Source organism: Acartia tonsa, chromosome 13, assembly GCF_053477335.1.
Source record: "Acartia tonsa isolate MP-2025a chromosome 13, ASM5347733v1, whole genome shotgun sequence".
NCBI lineage: Eukaryota > Metazoa > Arthropoda > Copepoda > Calanoida > Acartiidae > Acartia > Acartia tonsa.
In genome coordinates, this window is record NC_137272.1 from 46065741 (window position 1) to 46088987 (window position 23247).

The following is a 23247-nucleotide window of genomic DNA, read 5'->3' on the forward strand; positions in this document are numbered from 1 at the left end:
ATGTGGGGGACCCTGTCCAGGGGGCGGGTAGCTGTTATACCCCCCATGATAACCTCCATAATGGGTACAAATTCAAATAGTTTGAGTACCAATTAAAAGATTGGGGACCTACCTGAAGTGGGGGACGCTGTCCCGGGGGTGGGTAGCTGTTATACCCCCCCAGGATAACCTCCATAATGGGTACAAATTAAAATAATTTGGGTACCAATTGAAAAGATTGGGGACCTACCTGAATGTGGGGGACCCTGCCCCGGGGGTGGGTAGCTGTTATACCCGCCAGGATAACCGCCATAACCGTCCTGACTGCTATTCATCGAGTCATGCGAATCCTGAAAATTTAAATAAAATTAGTTTTCTTGAAAACTTAGGTTTTAAAACAACGTTATCTTATTAGTTAAACTTTGGGTACTTTTAGTTTTATTAGTTGGTTGGTTTCTAACTAGCACTGTCCAAACATTTCAACTGATAATTTTTGTCTAAAGAAGGGGTAATTTTGTTTATATTCATTGGGATATGAATTTTAATTTATCGTCCATTGTCTTTTCCCTTTAGATCCCTGTGTATTTTGAATTGGAAAAAGTATTGTCCAAACTTTTTAACCAATAATTTTTATTTGCAGAAATGGACATTTTGTTTATCATTATTAGGGATGTTTATCAATTTATCGTCCATTGTCTTATCCCTTTAGATCACTGGGTATTTTGAACTGGGAAAAAATAAAATTTCCCTCTAAATATTGATTTTGGGACCATTACTTAACTTAAAAACCCTCTTAGTAACTCACACCCCTCCTTAACCGAACTTTAGATTAAAAAAATTTCCCAAACATTCGGACAATTGGGCGTTCAAATAGGACCTAGTGGTAGTTAGAATCAGTTGAGAACAAAATCCCAGCCGTTCCTTCTTGCCAGATATCGCCATTTTAAGATTTTTAGTAAAATTGCACTAAATATCCAAATACAAACTTAAATCTTCTTTAAATTTTTTAGTATAATTTTAGTGAGACAGTCCCAAAACAGAGTATCTTTGCTCCTGTGGCCAAACTGACTGCCTGGTGTCCCTAACAGAGAGTGCCTTTATGTGTTAACACAAGTAGGGATTCGAACCCATTCCCAAAACTAACTAATGTGGAATAGCTGTGTATTACAGCATTAGGTTAGTATTTTCACCACTAACAGATGGAAGGCAAGGCCAATCCTAACCAGAAACCCGATCATTCACCCACAGGCCCCAGTTAAGCACCTTGGAGGTCTACTTGTTTTCTGGGTTGTTGTTCACCTGCACCTATGGATTGGGCAGGTTGAGACTTAATGGTGCCCTCAGACTCCCATGAACCCTGCCATTTGGGCCAAGCTCAGAGTGATGTCACAAACCTGGCTTGTGCCCTGTCCATGAGATGCTTCCCTGCCAATCACAGATTAGCACAGCTGCCATGGAAGAATAGCTGCAGGTGGTGGGCCACATACCTTTGCTCAAGATGCAAGTTAGCACTACCCTGATCTTGATCCTCCAGGAGATCATGGTAGTGTTCATCTTGAACTATGCCCTGAGCCTGGGAGGGTTCTTTCTGAGGGAGTTGGGGACACCAGTACTGTTTGACAAACCTGAGCTGATGGTATGGATCAATAGGGAGAGTAGCCATGGTCGCCCCCCATTCACATTAAGCAATGCATGAGTTAGGGACACAGTTACTGTTTGAAACTATCCATGATGGAATAGCTGTATATTACATTATTGGGATCAGGCAATGCATGCCCCTTTGGATACCTTCTAGCTGTTGTTGGTGATCAGCAGGTTCATCTCCTTGTTAAAGTTTTACCTGGGGTCCCCTGCACTGGAAAGTTAGGCCTGGTCTTGACCACCATCTCTCTCCTGGGGGGCCGTTTGATGCAGTCGCACCTCTTGGAGGCACATTGAACACCATGGGGGTGTACAACTAAGAATAGCCCCTGTTCAGTTTTATCTTTTGAGGGGCACAGGCTCCTATCTTGATGGAAATGGCCAAGAACTTCACGCTACCCATATCCTGGTCATCAGTCAGCTCTGAACAGGTGCTCCTTGACCTCATGAAAGTCGATGGGGACAAGGGCTGTGGCCCCGTGAAAGCTGCCCTGGCCAGACAGTTGATTTTACAGCTAGAGGGCTTCTTGTCTTTAACAGCTGTTTGTGGGAGGGGCTCTGGGCCTTCCCCAGGCTTGGCAGAGCTGTGACCACTTGCTTAATGTGAGTGGGGGCGACCATGGCTACTCTCCCTATTGATCCATACCATCAGCTCGGGTTTGTCAAACAGTAATGGTGTTCCCAACTCCCTCAGAAAGAACCATCCCAGGCTCTGGGCATAGTTCAAGATGCACACTACCATGATCTCCTGGAGGATCAAAATCAGAATAGGGCTAACTTGCATCTTGAGTGAAGGTATGCAGCCCACCACCTTCAGCTATCCTTCCATGGCGGCTGTGCTGATCTATGATTGGCAGGGGAGTAACTCACAGCCCATTTCAGGGGCCAGGTGTGTGACATTATTCTAATCTTTGCCCAAATGGCAGGGTTAATGGGAGCCTGTGGGCACCATTAGGTCTCAACCTACCCAATCCATGGGTGCAGGTAAACACCCCACTAAACATGTGGTGCAGACCTCCAAGGTGCTCCACTGGGGCCTGTGGGTGAATGATCGGGTTTCTGGTTAGGATAGGCCTTGCCTTCCACCTGTCAGTGGTGAAAATACTGACCTAATGCTGTAATACACAGCTATTCCACTTTGGTTAGTTTTGGGAATGGGTTCGAATCCCTACTTGTCATAAAGGACATTAGGGACTCCAGGCAGTAAGATTAACCACAGGAGCAAAGATTCTCTGTTATTGAGCTGTCTCACTAAAATTATACTAAAAAATTTAAAGAAGATTTAAGTTTGTATTTGGATATTTAGTGCAATTTTACTAAAAATCTTAAAATGGCGATGTCTGGCAAGAAGGAACAGCTGGGATTTTGTTCTCAACTGATTCTAACTACCACTAGGTCCTATTTGAACGCCCAATTGTCCGAATGTTTGGGAAATTTTTTTAATCTAAAGTTCGGTTAAGGAGGGGTGTGAACTAATAATATTTATTTATTAAAAGTGTTTTTTTTCTAATTTGATTACTTTTCCACAAAAATAAATAATATTCAATAAAAAGTTAATAACATTTCTCGTATTCATTTGAATCCGGTGGATAGGAACCGGTTCTCATCCATACGAAAAAACTATGTCTAGCATCGCATTAAATCCAGCTTTCTACGAATATAAAAATGTACAATCATAAGATTAAAACTAGTTTTGTTAGCCGGTGCCTTCGGCACAACGGGGCTAAAAAAAACTAGTTTTAATCTTATAATTGTAATGTACATTCCATATCCGCGGAAAGCCGTTTATATCAATCCTCAATGATTATACACAAAATTACCCCTTCTTTAGATTACAATTAGTAGTTGAAACGTATCAACACTCAACTTAATGAACCATCAAATCAAAATTTAATAAAAGCCACCAAAGTTTTCATTCAAACGGATAAGAAAACGTTATTATAAAACTTTGGGGACAAGTGTAATAAACAGCCCAATGTCCCCTCCCTCCCTAAAATAGAAAGACAGACATCAATGATAAATAAAAGTAGGTAATATAGACAGTTCAAATTGTGAAATAAAATTGTGCATAAAGTTAGTTTTAAGGATTAAGTCAGATATACAAAAAATCTTTAGTCATAATTAAAACCGGTTTATCCAATTATAAGTAAGGTTTTTAGTCTGAAGCTTAAGACCTTATAACAACTTTTTAGGAAAGCTTTACATAGGTCCCATGATGGTTTCAGGCTATTTTATTTTTAAAATTTTAACATGGTTTTAATCTGTTAAGCCCCCTTTTTTTACCCCTTTGAATAAACAGTACTTAGATACTAGGGGTGCAGGTGTTAATTTTTAAAAATAGAAAAGTTTGTTATATGTTCCTTAAGATCTCTTTAACCACTGAATCGATTAAGGTTTGCATACTCAGGAAGGATGTCATAGATCCGGGGATGGTTTTAGGCTATTTTTAGGGATTGTTTTAGGCCATTTTCAAATATTTTTTTGTATATAAATGAGAATAATAACTTCTTTCTTAATTGTGACGAGATCCTAATTCTATTTTATACTGTCTAGGTATTATTTTCATGCCAAATAAACTTTATTAGTAGGTAGTAAAATATTAAATACATTAAAATAACTTCTTTGGGGTATTTTGATATTTAAAATCCTAAAATATATTCAATGTAGTTACTTAAAATATATTTTATTTAAAAATATCTGTAAGCCATTTGTTTAAATATTTATTTATCTATCTAATTGTGCGCATTCTTTTATATCATGTTTAAACGTTTGTCCATCTGTCTGTAAATATGCCATCCATCTGTCCGTCTGTTTAGCAACACCCTATGAGACCTCTAGGGGCACTTAAGGTTGTTAGGGGTGGAAAGTGAGCAGATCCTTCGGTACACACTGACAGACAGACATACTGTTAGTTCAATACAAGAATATGTATTTTTGACTATTTATCGGTATCTATTTGTTAGTCTATATGTATCTATCTATAAATCCGTCTGTCCGTACGTCTGTTTGTCTGTCTATAATGCTACAACGAACCTGATAGCCAGGGCAAGGTGGTTCTTTGGGGACTTATTAGAAAAGTTTGGGTAGAAAACTTTGAGGACTGATTATAAAACTTTGGGGACGTATTAGAAAACTTTGAGGACTTATTAGAAAACTTTGGGGACTTATAAGAAAACTTTGAGGACTTATTAAAAAACTTTGGGGACTCTGTGACTGTCTGTCTGTAACGCTACGAACCTGCGAGCCGGGGGAAGGTGGTCGGACAGAATTTGCTGAACTCTTACTTTTCTTCTTACTTTGAGCCTCGACCTAAAACAATAAAATAGGGTCAATTTTCCTTACATCAATGAGAGAGGGGACAATAAATTGTTTATTACACTAGTCCTAAAAGTTTTATAATAACGTTTTCTTATTCGTTGACTTAACATCTTTGGGGACTTTAGTGAATTTTGATTGGTTGATTCATAAGTTTGGTGTTCAAACGTTTCAACCACTAATGAAGTAGGACGTGACACTTTTGTATAGTCACTAGGAGGGCCTCATTTATTGGTTAGTTTGTTCATCCAGTAGAAGGGGGGGGGGTTGATGGGGATATCGTTATTTTAGCCAGCTACGAGTATTTGGTGCAACATCCAAGAAATTGATAAAAACACTTAAGAAAAAACTGGATCATTAATAAATGCATGTAAAAGAACTTTATTAATAGGAATAAAAGAGAGTAAATATCTAATTTCGCATTATATCAAAAAGTACGTCCATAATACGACAACTGCATTTTAAAGAATTTTCTCTTAGATAGGAGCGCAGCTACTCTTAATACAAAGTATGTCCATACGTCCGTTTGTCTGACAAATTCTACGTAGTTGTTTTTAGACAGTTTGGACTGCAAATTACACAGGTACCCAAAGTTTTTTAACACCACTATCTTAAAAACTTTGGGTACTTTTATTGAATTTTGATAAGTTAATTCAAAACTAAAAGTGTCTAAACGAAGTGATAATTTTGTTTATCATCATTGGGGATGTACAGTACATCAATATAACTTCAATTCTCTTATCCCTTTAGATCCCTGATATTGAAACTATATTAAAAGTTGAAAATTTGGAAAATTTAAGGATTGCTATCGCTGCGCTTCTAATGTAAAAAAGTTGATCTTGTTCTTATTGAAAATTAATTTACAACTGGTTATATCCAACAGTATCTCAAAAATGTGGGTTAGGGAGAAAGGGAGGGGACATTGGACTGTTTATTACACTAGTTCCCAAAGTTTTATAATAACGTTTTACTATTTGTTGTCTCAACAACATTGGAGACGTACTGATTGGTTGATTAAGTTTCAACCTCGAATTGTAATCTAATTTTGTGTATTATCATTGGGAATGTTTATAAATTTATCGGCCATTGGCTTATCCCTTTAGATCCCTAGTGGTTTATTGCACTTCTATTTAATTAAAACGGGTTATTAAACTATATTTTAAGGATTAATAGAAATTATAGAGAATAACGAAAGGAATAGTACGTAAGATGCATTTCTTAATGAAAACAAGGATGACAACATCCATAAAAGCGAAGCACTGAAACGGTAGGACAAACGGACATTAACACTTGTATAGTGTCAGAACTGAATAATCAGAATATAAATGTATAAGATTTGAAGCAAAATTGTAAGTAAATTTGTTGAAAAACTGCTTGATACAGGATAATGTTTATGGACATACTTACATTTTTAGGACTTGATTATAGAGTTGTTTCCCTTATAAAAGTATACTTTGTTGTCCCAGGAGTCAATATACCAAAATTCAGGTCAATCGGATACTTAGATCCCATAAAAATTTGTTGTTAAAAATTTAAAAAATCAACATGTTTAAAATGGACGTACGGACATTCTGGTAATGATTATAGAGTTGCTACGCTTTCTAAATCATACTTAACTATTAAAGGAATCACCATGCAAAGTTTGAAATCGATAGGACAATTCTAACATGTCTAAAAGCTTTGACAGATTAATTCTATCTTATCTTAAAGGTTGGCAGATTTTTTTTTTTTTAAAAAGGTTCTAGGCTATGTAATATGGAAATGTTAATAATAAAGAATTAAATCATTTAAGATGAACTTGCAGCTGCTAGCCTCTAGGGGAGTTAAGGAAAATAGCCTAAAACCACCCCAAGACAAGTTTTCCTATAAACTAAAACTCATATGAAGTAGCAATTAATCCGTGATCTTTAGCATCAGACAAGAAAACCTTACTACTTTATATTTTAGTATATGTCACGTGTCTTTCATTTACTTAAAGATGCTACTTCCGTCTTTTTAGCCTTAAGAGGTAAAACAACTTCAAAGTTATACATTAATTTGGGACACATGCCATACTCGGCGAGGGTGAGGTAATAATAAGGAGCTCTCATGAGATAGCGGGTTGAAGTGAAAAAGTACTTTTGAACGTGGAGCTTTAGCTGGCCCTAACGGCTATACTAAAGTGTCTCAATGATGACCTAGGACCAATCAATCAATCAATCAAAATTACCTGAGCTAGTATAGGGGCAGGATCAATGCCACCCCTGTCGAACCTACACTCGTAGGGGAGCAGGTTCTTATAAAACTTCGGGAGCTTATTAGAAAACTTTGGGGACTTATTAGAAAACTTTGGGGACTTATTAGAAAACTAAATTACCTGAGCCAAGATAGGGGCAGGATCAATGCCACCCCTGTCGAACCTACACTCGTAGGGGAGCAGGTTCTTGCCGTAGTGCTTCTTGAGGGTGTAGGCCCCGCTGGAGCTGGGTCCTATGCCCAGCTGGGCTGCTATGTCCTTCCACGCCTTCTTGTTGGTTGTCTAAAAAAATAAAATTGTGTTATTTTTATATTAATGTTATTTTTAGAGACTTAAATAAGTATCAGCTTCGATTACTGATTTTAAAATGGTTTTCTTTATATTAAAACTAGGGAATAGAATGTTTCCTTTCAAACTTAATTAGTTGCTTCACCCCTAGCCTCTAGGGGATGACGGAAGAATTGAGAAAAATAGCCAAAAACCATCCTAATGACAATTTATAAAGCTTCCCTAAAAAGTAAAACCCCATCGGAAAATTATCCTCAAACAATAAAATAATGATCCTTTATATTATAGAAATAATTTGAAAAAAAGAAAAATAAACGTGTTTTTTTTAACTTTTTAAATAATCCTTTATGTACAAATTACTTCATAAAAATGCACTATCTAATAAATTAAAATTTCCACAATGAATACATGTAAAATAAATCTACAAAATGGTATTCAATTTTTAAGGAAATTTTCTAGCAATTTTAATTATGTCAAATTGCTAAAATTAGTTTAAATAAATTTTGAAGTACGTAGAAGTATATCATTATTAAAAGCGAAGCTTTTCTATAATTAGAGTCGGTCCGTACGTCCGTATCGGTTAGCTCTTTTCGTTGGTTTAAACCGGTTAGAATTGTCCTATAGATTTCAAACTTTGCATAATGATTCGTTATGTACGATTTAGAAAGCGGAGCAACTTTATAATTGTTACCAGAAAGTCCGTACGCCCATTTAAAACTTTTTTACTTTTTGGGCAAAAAAAATTGTGAATGTTAAAATTATCCTATTTTTTGAATACTGATTCCTATTACTATCTTCTCGGGGCTAACAAAACTGGTTTTAATCTTATAATTACTCATTTTAATAGCAGTCGAAAGCTGTCTATAAAACGATGCTATGAATAAATATTCCAGTAGGGCTTCGAAACTGATTAATATCCGCTGTTTATTACCATAGTCCCCAAAGTTTTATAATGTCGTTTTCTTATTCGTTAGATTAACAACTTTGGCTGTTTCATTAAGTTGAGTGTTCAACCACTAATTTTAATTTACAAAGAAGTAAGTCTCATCATTGTGGTTGTAAATCAATTTATCGGCCATTGTCTTATCCCTTTAGATCCCTGATAAAACCTACCTCCAAATAACCGCCGCGATCCCTAGTATAAATATACAGGCGGTACAGATCCAACGGGTTCTTCGAGATGGTCGGACACTGGGTGATGGGGGTGCCGCGCTCCTCCATGAAGCTCAGCAGCTTGTCCAGCCAGGCCCGCCGCTCAGGGTTGTCGTCTATCTCGTACAGCCGCGTCAAGTTCTCAACTTTGGCTTGCTGCTTAAAATAAATAATAATATAAGTACATGTATTATCTAAGAGTTAGTAGGGTTGGGTCGTCCATAAAGGGTTAAAAAGTTTTTTTTTATATGATTGTTTATTACGGGGTTTGTTAATGAAAGATAAATTATTCTAGAAATCTTAAGGGATAAGACAATGGACTATTAAATTGATACACATCTCAAATGATAATAAACAAAACCACCCTTAAGTTTAAGTTTAGACTTAACTAGTTTTGAATCAACCAATCAAAATCAAATAAAAGTACCCAAAGTTGTTGAGCCATCGCATAAGATAACTTGATTATAAAAGTTTGGATACCAGTGTAATCTACAGTCCAATGTCCAATGTTTTTATATTTGGGCAATAATAAATTTATCTTTCATTTACATATCCCTTCAAACATTTTAAAGGATTAAAAAGAAACATTTCCGTATGTAAAAAAAAGATTATAAGAATCAAGTCGGGAATACGAAGTAAGGCCTTTTTTGAAAACCTTAAAGGCAACTTATGGCCGCAAATATTGAGCTCGCAGAAACAGAAACGGCAAAAACAGCGCAAAGCTAGAAATGAAGCGCGCAATTTGCGCGTTTACTTTTGCCGCATATCCATTTTTAAAGTTCTACTTATTTGCAAGCTTAATATGTGCTGCTGCCAGCCGTTTAGCCGTAAGGTTACCAAACAGAACTTCATATTATCGACTTGATCCTCTATCAATGTTTTAAATATTTCCAGTATGGCTTTAAAACCGTTTAATATCCGCTGGATTAGAACCGGTTCTCAGCTATAATGAAAAAACATGTTTAGCATCGTATTATAGAGAATTGTCCACGAATTTTAAAATAAAATCATAAAATTAGTTCAGTTATGTTATCCTAGGCCTTCGGCCCCTCGGTGATAACAAAACTGGTTTTAATCTTATAAATTTTCATTTTAATATCCGCGGAAAACTGTCTATAATACGATGCGATAATTTAAACTATTAAAACTATGAATGTATGTTCAGTAAATGTTTTTTTAATGGACTTCGTATGTAGGCCCAAAAAGGGTTCATCATCATGCATTTAATCTAAAAAGTAACACAAAACAAAAGCGGTTGTCATTTTTATTTTAAGTCTATCTAAAAAGGTTTTAGGTTTCTTAAACTGGTTTTAAAATAACGTTTTTTGCAACGGAATGGGCACTTTTTACATATTTAAAAAGTATGTTTATTGATAAAAATTAAGAATTACCATTAAATATTTTTGTTTCTTTTCTTATACCTACCAACTTTTTATCTATTTTAATACACTCTCTCTTTTTTATCTCTTTTACACACACACACACACACACACACACACACACACAAACACACACACACACACACACACACACACACACTTTTTCTAATACTTAATTGTAAATGGTCTACAAGTCTGGGTAAAAACAGACAAACACACACACACATACACACACACACACACACACACACACTGAGTTTTTGTGTAAAAACAGACAGACTAACAGACGTCTAGGATTTTATATTAGACTTTTTAAAAAGAGACATTTACTCATAAATTTTTTTTTGTACATCTAGGCATATTTTAAAAAAACATTTTGTAATCCATATAATAAAATAACATGTGTTTGTCTGTCTATCTGTACCGAAGGATCTCTCACTAACCGCTGAACCGTTATGGTTCTCCTTTACAGGGTAGCTTCTCATAGGTCCTTGAAAGGTTTTTAACTATTTACTATAACCCTCCAAAGAAGAATCGCCCCTAGAAAAATATTAACCCCTACAAGTACCTTTAACTTTTCTGTTAATAAAAATGATTATTATAGAGTCAAAATGGATTGTTAATTGTTTTTTTTTAGAAAACTTATTCCTATTTTTTCATTATTATCGAATCAGACTTGAAGCTTAGCAACTCAATAATTGTTTTTTCATTTTAATTTTCATAATGAAATTTTTGATAGAAAAGGATAATTTTGTTGGTTAAAAGCGAAAAGCAAAAAACGTATAATTTATTCTTAATTTAGGTTAGGTTAAGTTATGGTAGGAAGAGTCCCGTATGGATAGGGACCCACCCACAAGGGCTAAAACTATTGTTCAACTGTTTTTGGTGTTCAAAAAGGAGGTGAGTAAAAAACACCCGTTGGACACACTGACTTTAACAGGGTAGCTACGCTATCAAAATATAGATGTATGTTCAATAAAAATATAATTATGCCTAAAAATTCAGAAATCATGCCGCATAATATAAAATATTTTTACTAGGTTTTTAAATTTAAAGCATTTCTATATGCCTTTTATTCTAACAGCTATGTAATAAATAAAAATATAAAATAAGCAGGAACCAAACAAAATATAAAAAAGCAAAAAAAAATAACTTTTGTAAATATTATACGGCGAAAAAAAATGAATAAAAATATGTCACTTAATAATAGTTAGGTAATGTCAATAATTCGGGAAAAATTAAATGTTACCTACTAAAAAAAGAAAATTCTATTTTTGGGTAACATTTGCATTTTTTCAAGAGCTATTAATATTTTTGTATTTTTCTCGTAATCAAAATATTAAGGGCTTTAAAAACATCACAGAAAGCTAAGACATAAATGACTTTAAAGCAAATTTCAGATAACTGTATACTTATTTATAGTATGGCTTTAAAACCGATTAATATCCGCTGAATTAAAACCGGTTCTCAGCTATTATAAAACCTCATGTATAACATCGTATTACAGATACTTTTCTACGAATATTAAAATAAAAATTATAAAATTAATACCAGTTTTATTTTCCTTGGTCTTCAGACCTTCGGGATAACAAAACTGGTTTATAATCTTATAATTTTTTATTCAATTATCCGCGGAAAGCTGTCTATAATACGTTGCGATAAATAACTATTCTAGCTTTCTATAATATATCATTTATTAGCTCATTTGTAGATTTAAAAGACAAAAATAAAGCATAACACAAATCAGGAAGGGCAGTAAAAAAGCAGACTACCAAAAATTTGTATGTCCAATATGAGTTTTAAAGATACTAATTCTACAAAAAAAATTTAAGCAGAAATAAAAAAATGCGCGATTTTCAAAAACAAAAAAAAAGCAGGCTTAGAATATTTCTGGAAACCTTTGTTCTATAGGAAGTATCCTGCGGTTGGGGGGCCGTGGGAGCGGCTGCGGCCACTGGACTTGGCACAGCCGTGCTGCTAGGCGGCAGACCTGTCGTCTCTCGTACGACGTAACCCTAGGCAAGGCGAGATGACATATTGGTTACAAACTGTCGCGGCACAACAACACCTCTATGTGAAGTGTTTTAAGCAACTTTGGCTTGGTCGTTTTTATCAAATTTTTAAATTCTAATTCAAAAGATTTTTTATCAACAATTTTTAAATCTCAAACTTTCTGAATAGAAAGGAAATTCATTCTTTAATACAAAAATGTCAAAAGTAAGGGGGGGGGGGGTTAATGTTGATTTCTTAATACAGTAGCACAAATACCTCTATATAAAGTGTTTCAAGCAATTTTGGCTTGGTCGTTTTTTATGAAGATTTTTATTGATAATTTTTAAATTTCAAATTTTCAAAAAAATACATTTTTTAAGACACAAAAAAGTCAAAGAGGGAGGGGGGATTACTATGGAAATGTCGTAATCTAGAAAGAAAGAGCAACAACAACTCACCGGATTAGGAGTGCCAGCCGGTGAGGGGGGTACTCTACCCCAATGCCCCGGTGACCCAATATCTCTCTGGTAGGGGTCGTCCTGCGAGGAGCCCATACTCCCCCCGGGGGAGGGGGCGGAGTGAGGGGTGCCAGGGTAACCCTAAAAAAATGTTGAAAGGTCTTGTTAACATTTTTTTTACCGTCAGAGAGAAGAAAGGGTCTAACAAGAGGGTCTAACAAAACAGGGATCTTAAGGGATAAGACAATGGACGATAAATTGATGAACATCCCCCATTAGAAATAAACAAAATTGCAGTAGAATAAAACTATTGGTTGAAAAGTTTGAACACTACTAGTCTGGAACCTATCAATGAAAATTCAATAAAAGTACCCAAAGTTTTGAGCTAACAAATAAAACAAGACAATTTTGTTCTAAAACTTTGGTTACCTGTGTAATTTACAGTCCAATGTCCCCTCCCTCCCTGTGCAAAAAGACTAAATCTAGGCCTAACCCATATATTAGCTAAAGACAGAAAAGTGTAGGTATAGATTTATTTAATTTTTTCCTTTTCAATTATTAATCACTAGCGGCTGAGCCCCTAGCAACTAAAATAAGAAGGGGAATACCTAGGAGTTCATTTTTAAATAAAATAGCCTAAAACTATACAAAGACCTTATTGCTGCTTCCTTTAAATGACATACTCAATTAATTAAGTTCATGGCGAGATCTTGATGGGCAAACAAAAAATCCATACTACTTTATACAAAAAATATATATATATATTTAAAAATATCATATTGGTATAAGTGCTTATATAATAAATACACTGTATATCACATGACTATAATTCAGCCAATTACTTGTAGAGCTATTTGGCCTCAGACCAACTATTTTCTTGATATAAAACAACATCCGTCTATCTGTTTCTTGATTTTAACCTAACCTAACCCAACCCACCTGATTATAAGCTCCTTTGGGCGTTTGCCGGCCGCCAGAATTGTCCGAGGACTGCGAGAGCGTTGACTGCTGGCTCGACTCGTCGTGCAGCGGCTGGCCGTCGGGTCCGGTCGTCACGACCTGGCCCCCGGCATCACTTGCCGTGTCACTACTGCTGCTCGCCGCACTACTATTGATTGGCGGCGTGCTTGCCGTGCTTGACGGCGGGGGTACACTGCCGGGCGGGTAGCCAGACCCAGGCGGGGGCGGTCCCATGCCCGGTGGGTGGGGCGATGAACTGGGCGGGCCGTTTGTGGGCGGTGCACCACCGGGACCGCCAGGAGGCATCATGCCCGGCCCATTATATTGTGGTCCATTGTAACTAGAGACTGGCGGGCCGCCTGGATAGGGTCCTTTGGCCGCGCCAGGCGGCATGTTGTATGGGGAACCAGGCGGTCCGCCCATGCGGGGATCACCTGATCCCATGGATGGATGCCGGGGTGGGCCTCCGCCAGGAGGGCCGCCTTTGCCGTTCTGGTTTGCCCACGGTGCGGGCGGATACGGCCCGTAGGGTCCTGACTGATACTGGCCAGGGGGTGGGGGACCAGGCGAACTATTGCGGGGATAGCCTGGGTAGGGGCCGGGTGGGGGATAACCCCCAGGTCCGCGGGGCGGAGCCCCATAGCCGGGATAGCCGTAGGGCGGTTGGCCGGGCGGCGGTGGCCCGTGGCCTTTGTACATGTGTGGTGGGGGTCCCATATTAGGCGGCATGCCGCCAGGACCACTGCCTGGGCCGCCGCCAGGCGGGCCTGAGCCGGGTGGCGGCGGATAGCCGCCTGTGCCAGGCGCTGCGGCCATTGCTGCGGCCGACATGGTCGGCCCGTTGTTTGTTGAGTCGCGGCTGGCCGGACGTCCTGGCTGTTGCTGCTGCGACACAGCCGGGGACATAGACCGGGAGGAGGATGAGCCTGTCGGCGAGGGCGAGGGGCGGGGCCTCGGGGACGGGCCGCCCCTCACGGCGGAGTTTGCGGGCTCTGTACTGCCGGGGCGGCCGTCGTCACTTCCACCATCCTGAAATGAAAATACAGATGTAAGAAAACAATAGGGTTAAGTTTTGTCATAATAATGATTATTACAAAGGCAAAATATCAAGGGATCTAAAGGGATAAGACAATGGCCGATAAGTTGATGTGCATCCCCAATAATGAAACACAAAACTACTCCTTATGTAGATAACATTAAGTTTAGACACGCATCTTAATAATCTAACCAATCAAAATTTAAGGAAAAGTCACCAATATCATTTTTATAAAACTGTGGGGACTAGTTTATTAAACAGCCCAATGTCCCCTTCCTCGCTGAAAATATCCCCTCCCCTGTAAAACTATTAAACACATCTTTAGACAGAACAGAAAGTTTTACCCAACTTTCATATTCAATGCACTTACACTCATGGAGGGACTTTGGGCAGTTTATTACACTAGTACCCAAAGTTTTAATAACGTTCTCTTATTCGATTGCTTAACAACTTTTATTGGTTGGTTCATTAAGTTTAATGCCCAGTTATTTCAATAGTAATCTATAGAAGGGGTAATCTTGTGCATCATCATTGGGGATGTACATCAATTTATCGGCCATTGTCTTATCTTTTTAGATCCCTCTCTTAGACAGAACAATGTTTTTACCCAACTCTCATATTCAAGATGCACTTTAACCAACAAGAAAAAAGGGGGATAGGTCAAAAAAAGATATTTTCAACTTTTCTGCTATTTTACAATATTCAGTTTGAAATCTAATGTATTTTGCTTGATTAAATATTCCGGGATATGTCACTGAAAAAAAACATTTTTCTGGTTTTTTTTATATTATAAAGGGGGGGGGGGGGGGGCGAAAGTGACACTTTTTGAAACCAAAACTAAAAGTCAAAGGAACTCAACTAAAAAAAGAGTTACAGGTCTGACATTTTGCATGGCAGTTGCTTTATAGGGGTACAATATGGAACTGTGAAGAAACGGCGGCGCAACCGCCGAAACCCGCCGAGAAAAGGCAACAAAAATTACGGCGGGAAACGGCGGTTTTCGGCGGTTGCGCCGCCGTTTCTTCACAGTTCCATATTGTACCCCTATAAAGCAACTGCCATGCAAAATCTCAGACCTGTAACCCTTTTTTTAGTTGAGTTCCTTTGTTGACTCTTAGTTTTGGTTTCAAAAAGTGTCACTTTCGCCCCCCCCCCCCCTTTTCTTTGTTGACAATGATTACAGATGTTAACAGGGATCTAAAGGGATAAGACAATGGCCGATAAATTGTTGTACAGCCCCAATGATGATACACAAAATTACCCAGTCTGTAAAATAAAAATTCACTAGTTCTCAAAGTAGTTATTTTAAAACTTTGGGGACTAGTGTAATAAAAGTTTTATAAAAAAATAAGCTTTGAAACTAAAAGAATGTACATAAATATAAATAAATATACATATATCAATGTCAAAAATCACGTCAAAAAGCTTTGGAAAGAACAAAGTAGACAAATTGCCAGACATAAAATATTTGGGGGATTATTTTTTTAATATTTGTGTAAAAAAATGCGTAAAAAGTCAAAATTAATATGTTGATTTTATATTTTGCGTTTTTTTTCATTTAAAAGATGCTGATTCTTTATTTTTTTAAGCAATTTTTGTATGATATAAATGATTCCTAGAACAAGGTATAATATTTTAAGGGAAGTATTTCTATAATCAAGTCTTAGAAATGTAAGTATGTCCCAACTGCAGTTTTTTTAAAAATAATATTGTTTTAATATTCTGCTTTTTAAGTTCTGACACTATACAAGTGTTAATGTTCGTATGTCCTACAGTTTTATTTTAGATAATCACTTTAAATGGATGTATAAATTATTGTATAAATATAAAATCAGCAAAGGCACTTTTAAAAAAAAATCTACAGAATTAAATCGGTCACATTTTAATTCAGAGAAGGACATTATTAGAGGGAGATTAAATGACAATGGATCTATAATTACTTGGATGTTACACCAGATTAACAAAAACATGTGAAACTTGTATATGACTTTAATAACTAGCACCCCATCCCCTCCAACTGGATGAACAAGCTGGCCAATAAATAATATCCATATTAGCAACCTAAATTTTTTCCCATTACAATATCCACGCATATTCTATATATCCATAAAAATGGCCTAAAAAAATGCGAGGGAGGTGGGGGGAACTAATAAAAAAAAGGGAAGTATAGTAAATAAAGATGATTTAGAGTGAGATAGAAAGATAGAGATATATATTATGTATATATACATCAGATCTTTTAGCAATAAGGGGTTTCCCCGACCTTGGAAAATTACTAACTATCACACACACACACACAAGCATTCATTCATTGCGAGATTGTAAAACTCGGACCCAACTTTTTTGTACGCAAATTGTACGCTAAAAATCCTTCTTGACAACATTTTTAACACTGGTCCTCAAAGTTTGGTAATAGTATTTTGGGTACTTTTATAAATTTTGTTAAGTGTCCAAACGTTTAAACCACTAATTGTAATCTACAGAAGGGATAATATTGTGTGTCATCATTGGGGATGTGCACCAATTTATCAGTCATTGTCTTATCTCTTTAGATCCCTGTCCAAAAAGTTTAATTTAACAGTAAAGAATAATACAGTACAAAACCATAAATTTGATGTATCACCATCCAAAGTATATAAGACAGGGGCGACTAGAAAACTATGTAAACTAAATAATAATCTATCTATCTATGTATATATTGTTGTAAATCATACAAGATGAAATTTAGATGCCCCTGAAATTAGATTTGTGCTTAGAAATGAACATTATACTTCAAGATAAAGGTATAGGACAATTGGTCTAAAATAGCCTAAAACCATCCTTTCCTAGAAAGTACAACCCATTTGGACAGGCAATTTCAGAGATCTTTAGCTTCAGCCAAAAAAACCATACTACTTTACATTATAAATAAACTAGTTGCTTCGCCCCTAGCCATTAGGTATGTCAGGAAAATAACCTAAAACCATCCTAAGACAATTTTTAAGCTCCCTTAATAGATACAACCCATTTGGATCATCAATTTCAGAGATCTTTTGCTTCAGACAAAAAAATCCTTACTACTTTATATTACAGGATTGGGATATATAATAGATATATATGAATAAGTTATGAGGAATCTAAAGGGATAAGATAATGACTGATAAATTGATGTACAATGTACATACATCCCCAATAATGATACTCAAAAGTACTCCTTTATGTAGAAAAAAAAAATGGCTGAAACGTTTGAACACTTATCTTATTTAACCAACCAATCAATATTCACTAAATTTGTTAAGCCTACGAATAAGAAAACGTTATTAAAAAACTTTGGGGACTAGTGTAATAATCAGCCCATTGTCCCCTCTCTCTCTTTGATTAGTTATAGTATAAGTATCCTTTTGGCAGAAGCAATTACAAGCCATATAGCGGGCAGAATTACTGCATCAAAATGCTTTAGTATTCATGGGATTTGCCCGCTATTTTATACTGATATATCATAGATGTACTCTAAATGTATTTTTTACCATCTTTATGTCTGAGAGGCTTTTTAACAGGGAGGGAGGGGACATTGGACTGTTTATTACACTAGTCCCTAAAGTTTTATAATAACGTTTGGGGACTTTTATTGAATTTTGATTGTTTGGTTCATTAAGTGAGTATCCAAACCCGCGACCGTAGCTCAACGCGTAGCGCATCCGCTCGTCGTCGGGAAGGTGTCATAACTAAAGACGTTAAAAACAGTTCCTACTGATGCTATGTCAGATGCGCGACATAAATAGTTAGAGTATGGGGAATGCCTTGGCCCAAAACAGGCGCAACTCGTTACCATGCACAGTTGGGACTTCTCAGACAAAGGTCGTGCATCACAGAGAGTTATCTGTAATTATAAAACTTTGGGGACTAGTGTAATTAACAGCCCAATGTCCCCTCCCTCCCATTTAAATACAACATAATGTCCAAAAAGGCCTAAAATCTACTTAAAGTAAGGAAAAATAGCTATCAGACATAACGGAATGCAATTTTGGGGTTCGAAAGAAAAATTTTAAGGAAAAGCAATTTTAAAAGTTTACCTTTATTTGTTTGTATGTGTGTGTGTGTGTGTGTGTGTGTGTGTTTGTGTGTGTATATGTGTGTGTGTGTGTGTGTGTGTGTTGTGTGTGTGTTTGTATGTGTAAGTGTGTGTGAGTTTTAAAGTTCAATTTTTATACAAGGGCTTATTTGTTGTGCATGATTTAGAGGCTTTTTAACAAACTACTGGCTTTGATTCAGGACTTATGATATTATAGCCAAAAACCACCCTAAGGACCTTCCCTTAAACGAAGAACTGAATCGTTCAGTAGTAATCAAAATCTTATGCTATACAAAAAAAAAATCTTACTATTAGAAATAGAATAATAGGCAATAAGATTGTTTTTGTTAACTTAAAGCTAAATGCATCGATTTTATTATCAAATTCAACAAACCCAATTATGTCATTTAGTTTAAAATGAAAAACACATTTTATTTTCATAAAATTGTTTTTCTAGAATATAATTTCCAGTATGGCTTTGAAACCGATTAATATCCGCTGGATTAGAACCGGTTTTTGCCACACTAAAAAATTTTGTATAGCATATTATTACAGACAATTTTCAACGAAAATTGAAATAAAAATCATAAGATTAATACCAGTTTTAATAGCCTGGGCCTTCGGCATTCGGGACAATACAACTATATTTTGTTAATTTAATATCCGCGTAAAGTTGTTTATAACACGATACGATAAATAACTATTATTTTACAAAATTAGAATTATGTTTTCCTCGAATATAAATTCTAATTTAAAGATTGTAGTACTACTTTAATAATTCTTAAATCTAGAATTATTTGATTAAATTAAATGTGTAATTAGGTTTTTAAAGAATAATTACATAAAAGATATCCAATTAATTAAAGTAACAAGATGTTTGTCTGTCTGTGTATCTGATCCAAAGGATCTTACAAACCACTGATCCGATATGGTTCTCATAATAATACAGTGAAGCTTCGTATATGTCCTGGGATGGTTTATAACTATTTTGGGGGACAGTACTTTCAACCCCCGACATTTATTTGCCCATAAAGGCATCTAGGGGCGTTGCCGCTTGTAACGTTTAAAGAACTAGAAATACAAACGAACAATAATAGTTTTTTTTGTCTGAAGCTTAAGATCTTGGAAAATACTTATCCGAATTGATTGTAATTTTCAGGGACACTTAACAAATATTTCTGGGGTTGGTTTTAGACCATTTTCTTGAACTCCTCCCACCTCTCTAGATGCTAGGGGCGCAGCTTTTAGTGCTTAAAAACTGTCAGATACAACTTCTTGTCGTGTAAACAAAAAGGCAATTAATAATTCAAAACTTTTGCAAATAAACATTTTATAATTAATTTACTTTTACACACAGACAAACAGTGCAGTGGGGGGATTAATTGGGAAGGTTTTTGGCCTGAAAATGATCATTAAAAAAATTTTGGAAGCATTTCAATGAAATTTATGACACGAGTCAATTTAAAGAGGGGGGGGGGGGATTTATCATAAGGGGGGAAAACAGCTTCAATCATTAATTAATTGTTAGGGGGGGGGGGGGATGACGCATCCTAAATAGTTTCTTGACGCAATTCTTCTATTAAATAATGAGAAAGGGGGGGTGGGGGGGAGTTTCTAATAGGAAATGATGAAATGTAAATATCAGCTGATTTATATCATTAATTAAATAACAATTAAGTTGTGAATTTTTTAATTCTATTAATTGATATTGTATAATAGGATGATTTTGGTGGATTTTTTAATTTAAAATATCCTATTATATAAAGTCTGAAGCTTAAGATCTCAATGACTATTAAACCGATTAAGTTTTCTAATTAAGGGAAGCTTCAAATGGTTTTAGGCCATTTTTTTAATATTAGAATACAGAGTCCTGAGATTCTAGATAGACAGACGGACAGACAGACATTGATGTTTGTTAGGTAAAGATAGATTGACAGATGGATAAACAATGATATGCAATAATTGCAGGGATCTAAAGGGATAAGACAATTGCTGATAAATTGATATACATCCCCCAATGATGATACACAAATTACCCCTTCTGTAGATTACAATTAGTGGTTGAAATGTTTGAACACTCGACTTAATCAAAGTGTAATGAAAGTCCCCAAAGTTTAAAAGGCAACGAATAAGAAAACGTTATTATAAAACTTTGGGGACTAGTGTTATAAACAGTCCAATGCATTTATTGTCATCTTTATATACAGACATACAGACAGACAGATTGATAGATAGATAATGTCTAAAAATACATATATAACCAATGAATGAAAACATCAAGACCATTTATATACTAAAAATAGGCTTAAACCAAAAATTAAAATGCAAAAAAATCCCGAAAATGCTTAAAATTATATAATCACGTAATATAAAAAAAACGGCGCTTGTCTATAATTTTCAATAAGCGCCGTCATGCACTTTTATCTCCCTTCTTTTTTCCGAAAAAAAACTTTGTTTATTTTTCATGCACCCTCCCCTTTTTGTTAATGTCCAAAAAAATTTCGCCTTTCTTTCCTCGTATATCTAAATAGAAAATATAGAAAATTTTGGGCTCACAATTTTACTGTAATTAGGACTGAAAGAAAGAAAGAAAGAGAGAGATAGCGAAAAAAGAAAGATAAACTGAGCTCTTGTAGTATATTATATAAATGTAAATCTTTAGTAAAATGTGTATAGTGAATAGTCGAGAGTCGGTCGCTCGCTCTCACCAGTTTAGATTGTGTGGGTCCCGAGCCCCAAGTAAATGCTATGCCTCTACTTTGCCCTCCCATTCTCTCTCTCTCTCTCTCTCTCTCAAATATAATACAGTAAAATACGGGAAGAAATATCACCGCCCCCTCCCTTTAACAGTCGTTTGCTTTGGTGCAAATATCTCTAGGGGGGGCAAGGGGGCTATTATTGTTTGGGGGATATAATTGATGATAAGAAATGTTGGAAGTCTTAAAAAAAAGAGGGGGGGGGACCAAAATTGATGAGAAACTTGCCTAGAAGGGAAAATAACAAGAACTCGAATTTTTTCGCCTCACTAACTCTATCCCCCCCCCCCCCCCCCCCAACTTCCATTAACTTTTAAAGCTGACTGCTGTATGTATAAAAAATGGTATAATCAAAATATAAAATACATACGCAGGTGTATAATAGCCAGCTTTTTCCCCCCTTCTAAAATAAATTTCCAACATGAAAATTTATTTTATACATTAATGAAGGGGAGATTGAGAGGGGGGGGGGGGGGTATAATTGAATGCTTCAAAAGAGATATGGGGTGAAAGGATCTCTAAAAGGAAAGGAAGAAAGATAATAAGATATTGAAAATGCCGGGTTTGATATATGGTAAATACAATGAAATGTCTGAGGTGGGTTTTTAAATAGTTTCTTTCGCGTCTATAAGAGAAGTAAGGCCGCGACATTTACCAGTTTCGCGGCATTTTTGCATTTGAAGTGGCCATGTTAGTGCAAAGAAGTACATTTTTCTTTAAAATGTATTTATTTTTATTCTAACTTGGACACTTCAAATGCGAAAATGCCGCGATACTGTTTATTGTCGCGGCATTACCTATCTTATTGTCGTAAAGAAACTATTTTAAAACCCACCTCTGATGGCTTATACATCCATATATATTATATATACTATATCAGCTGATTGATAATATATGCATTTTTTAACTGTTGATATATAGAAAAAATAATTGGGCCCTTTTTTTTAAGCAGGTATTTACGATAAATCTACACATTTTTAAACACTAATTCAAAACTAATTGTTTTTTAGTGTAGGTAATAGCTTTTGTAATTTTCTTAAGTGAATAGTTATTTACCGCATCGTATTATAGACAGCTTTCCGCGGAAATTAAAATGGAAACTTATAAGATTCCCTCGGGGCTAATAATAATTTAAAGATTTTATTTTAATATTCAAGGAAAATTGTCTGCAATTGTTGTTTTTTTTCTTTAGTATAACTGAGAACCGGTTATAATCCAGCGGATATTATTCGGTTTCGAAGCCATACTGGAAAACTACTCTATAATGTCATTATTAGAATAGGTTTATTTTTTAATGTGTAGGAATCGAACCTTAAACACATTTGACCCACAAAAATTTGAGTTGAACAAAATTGGAAAGGAAAACTTTTTGAAATTGGCATTACGGGTTTATCGAGAATTTATAAGTAACTGCATATTTATTTTGTGTGTGTGTGTTTTATCAGGGATCTAAAGGGATAAGACAATTGCCGATAAATTGATGTACATCCCCAATAATGATACACAAAATTATCCGTTCTGTAGATTAGAGTTTGAGTGATTGAAACGTTTGGACACTCAACTTATTGAACCAACCAATCAAAAATTGAATAAAAGTCCCCAAAGTTGGGGACAAGTGTGATAATATATTGAAATTTTTGTAAGATTTTAAATATCTTTAAATTTCTGATGTTTTACTGAGTGTTTTCAATAAAAAGAGATAGAGAGTGGATTTAGAAATAGGAGAAAAAGAAAGAGAGAGAGAGAAACAACTTTTTCATTCTAGTTGTTGATAAGGGCAGTAAAAAGGGATAAGACAATGGCCGATAACTTGGTAAACATCCCCAAAGACCCCTTCTGCAGATCACAATTAGTGGTTGAAACGTTCTGACATTCAAAAAAATAAACCAACAAATCAAAATCAAATAAGTCTCCAAAGTTGAATAAGAAAACGTTATTATAAAACTTTGGGGACTAGTGTAATTAACAGCCCATTGTCCTCTCCCTCCCTGCAGTAAAAAGGAA

The 23247-nt window shown here is 35.8% G+C and overlaps 1 protein-coding gene across 21 annotated transcripts in view; it reads right to left on the reverse strand.

Annotated features, from left to right (window-relative positions):
- osa (trithorax group protein osa) overlaps positions 1-23247 on the reverse strand; it is a 128125-nt gene that overhangs the window by 20566 nt on the left and 84312 nt on the right. For 11 of the 21 annotated variants that reach the window (XM_080145727.1, XM_080145722.1, XM_080145716.1 and 8 more), the window contains 8 exons: positions 13380-14429; positions 12441-12581; positions 11889-12005; positions 8573-8770; positions 7335-7453; positions 7145-7187; positions 4858-4929; positions 230-329 (listed from right to left, as the gene is read on the reverse strand). In XM_080145727.1, coding sequence (XP_080001853.1) covers positions 230-329; positions 4858-4929; positions 7145-7187; positions 7335-7453; positions 8573-8770; positions 11889-12005; positions 12441-12581; positions 13380-14429 — 1840 coding nt within the window. Of the gene's footprint in view, positions 1-229; positions 330-4857; positions 4930-7144; positions 7188-7291; positions 7454-8572; positions 8771-11888; positions 12006-12440; positions 12582-13379; positions 14430-23247 lie in introns of all 21 variants that reach the window. The other 10 variants (XM_080145721.1, XM_080145708.1, XM_080145709.1 and 7 more) reach the window with 9 other exon arrangements.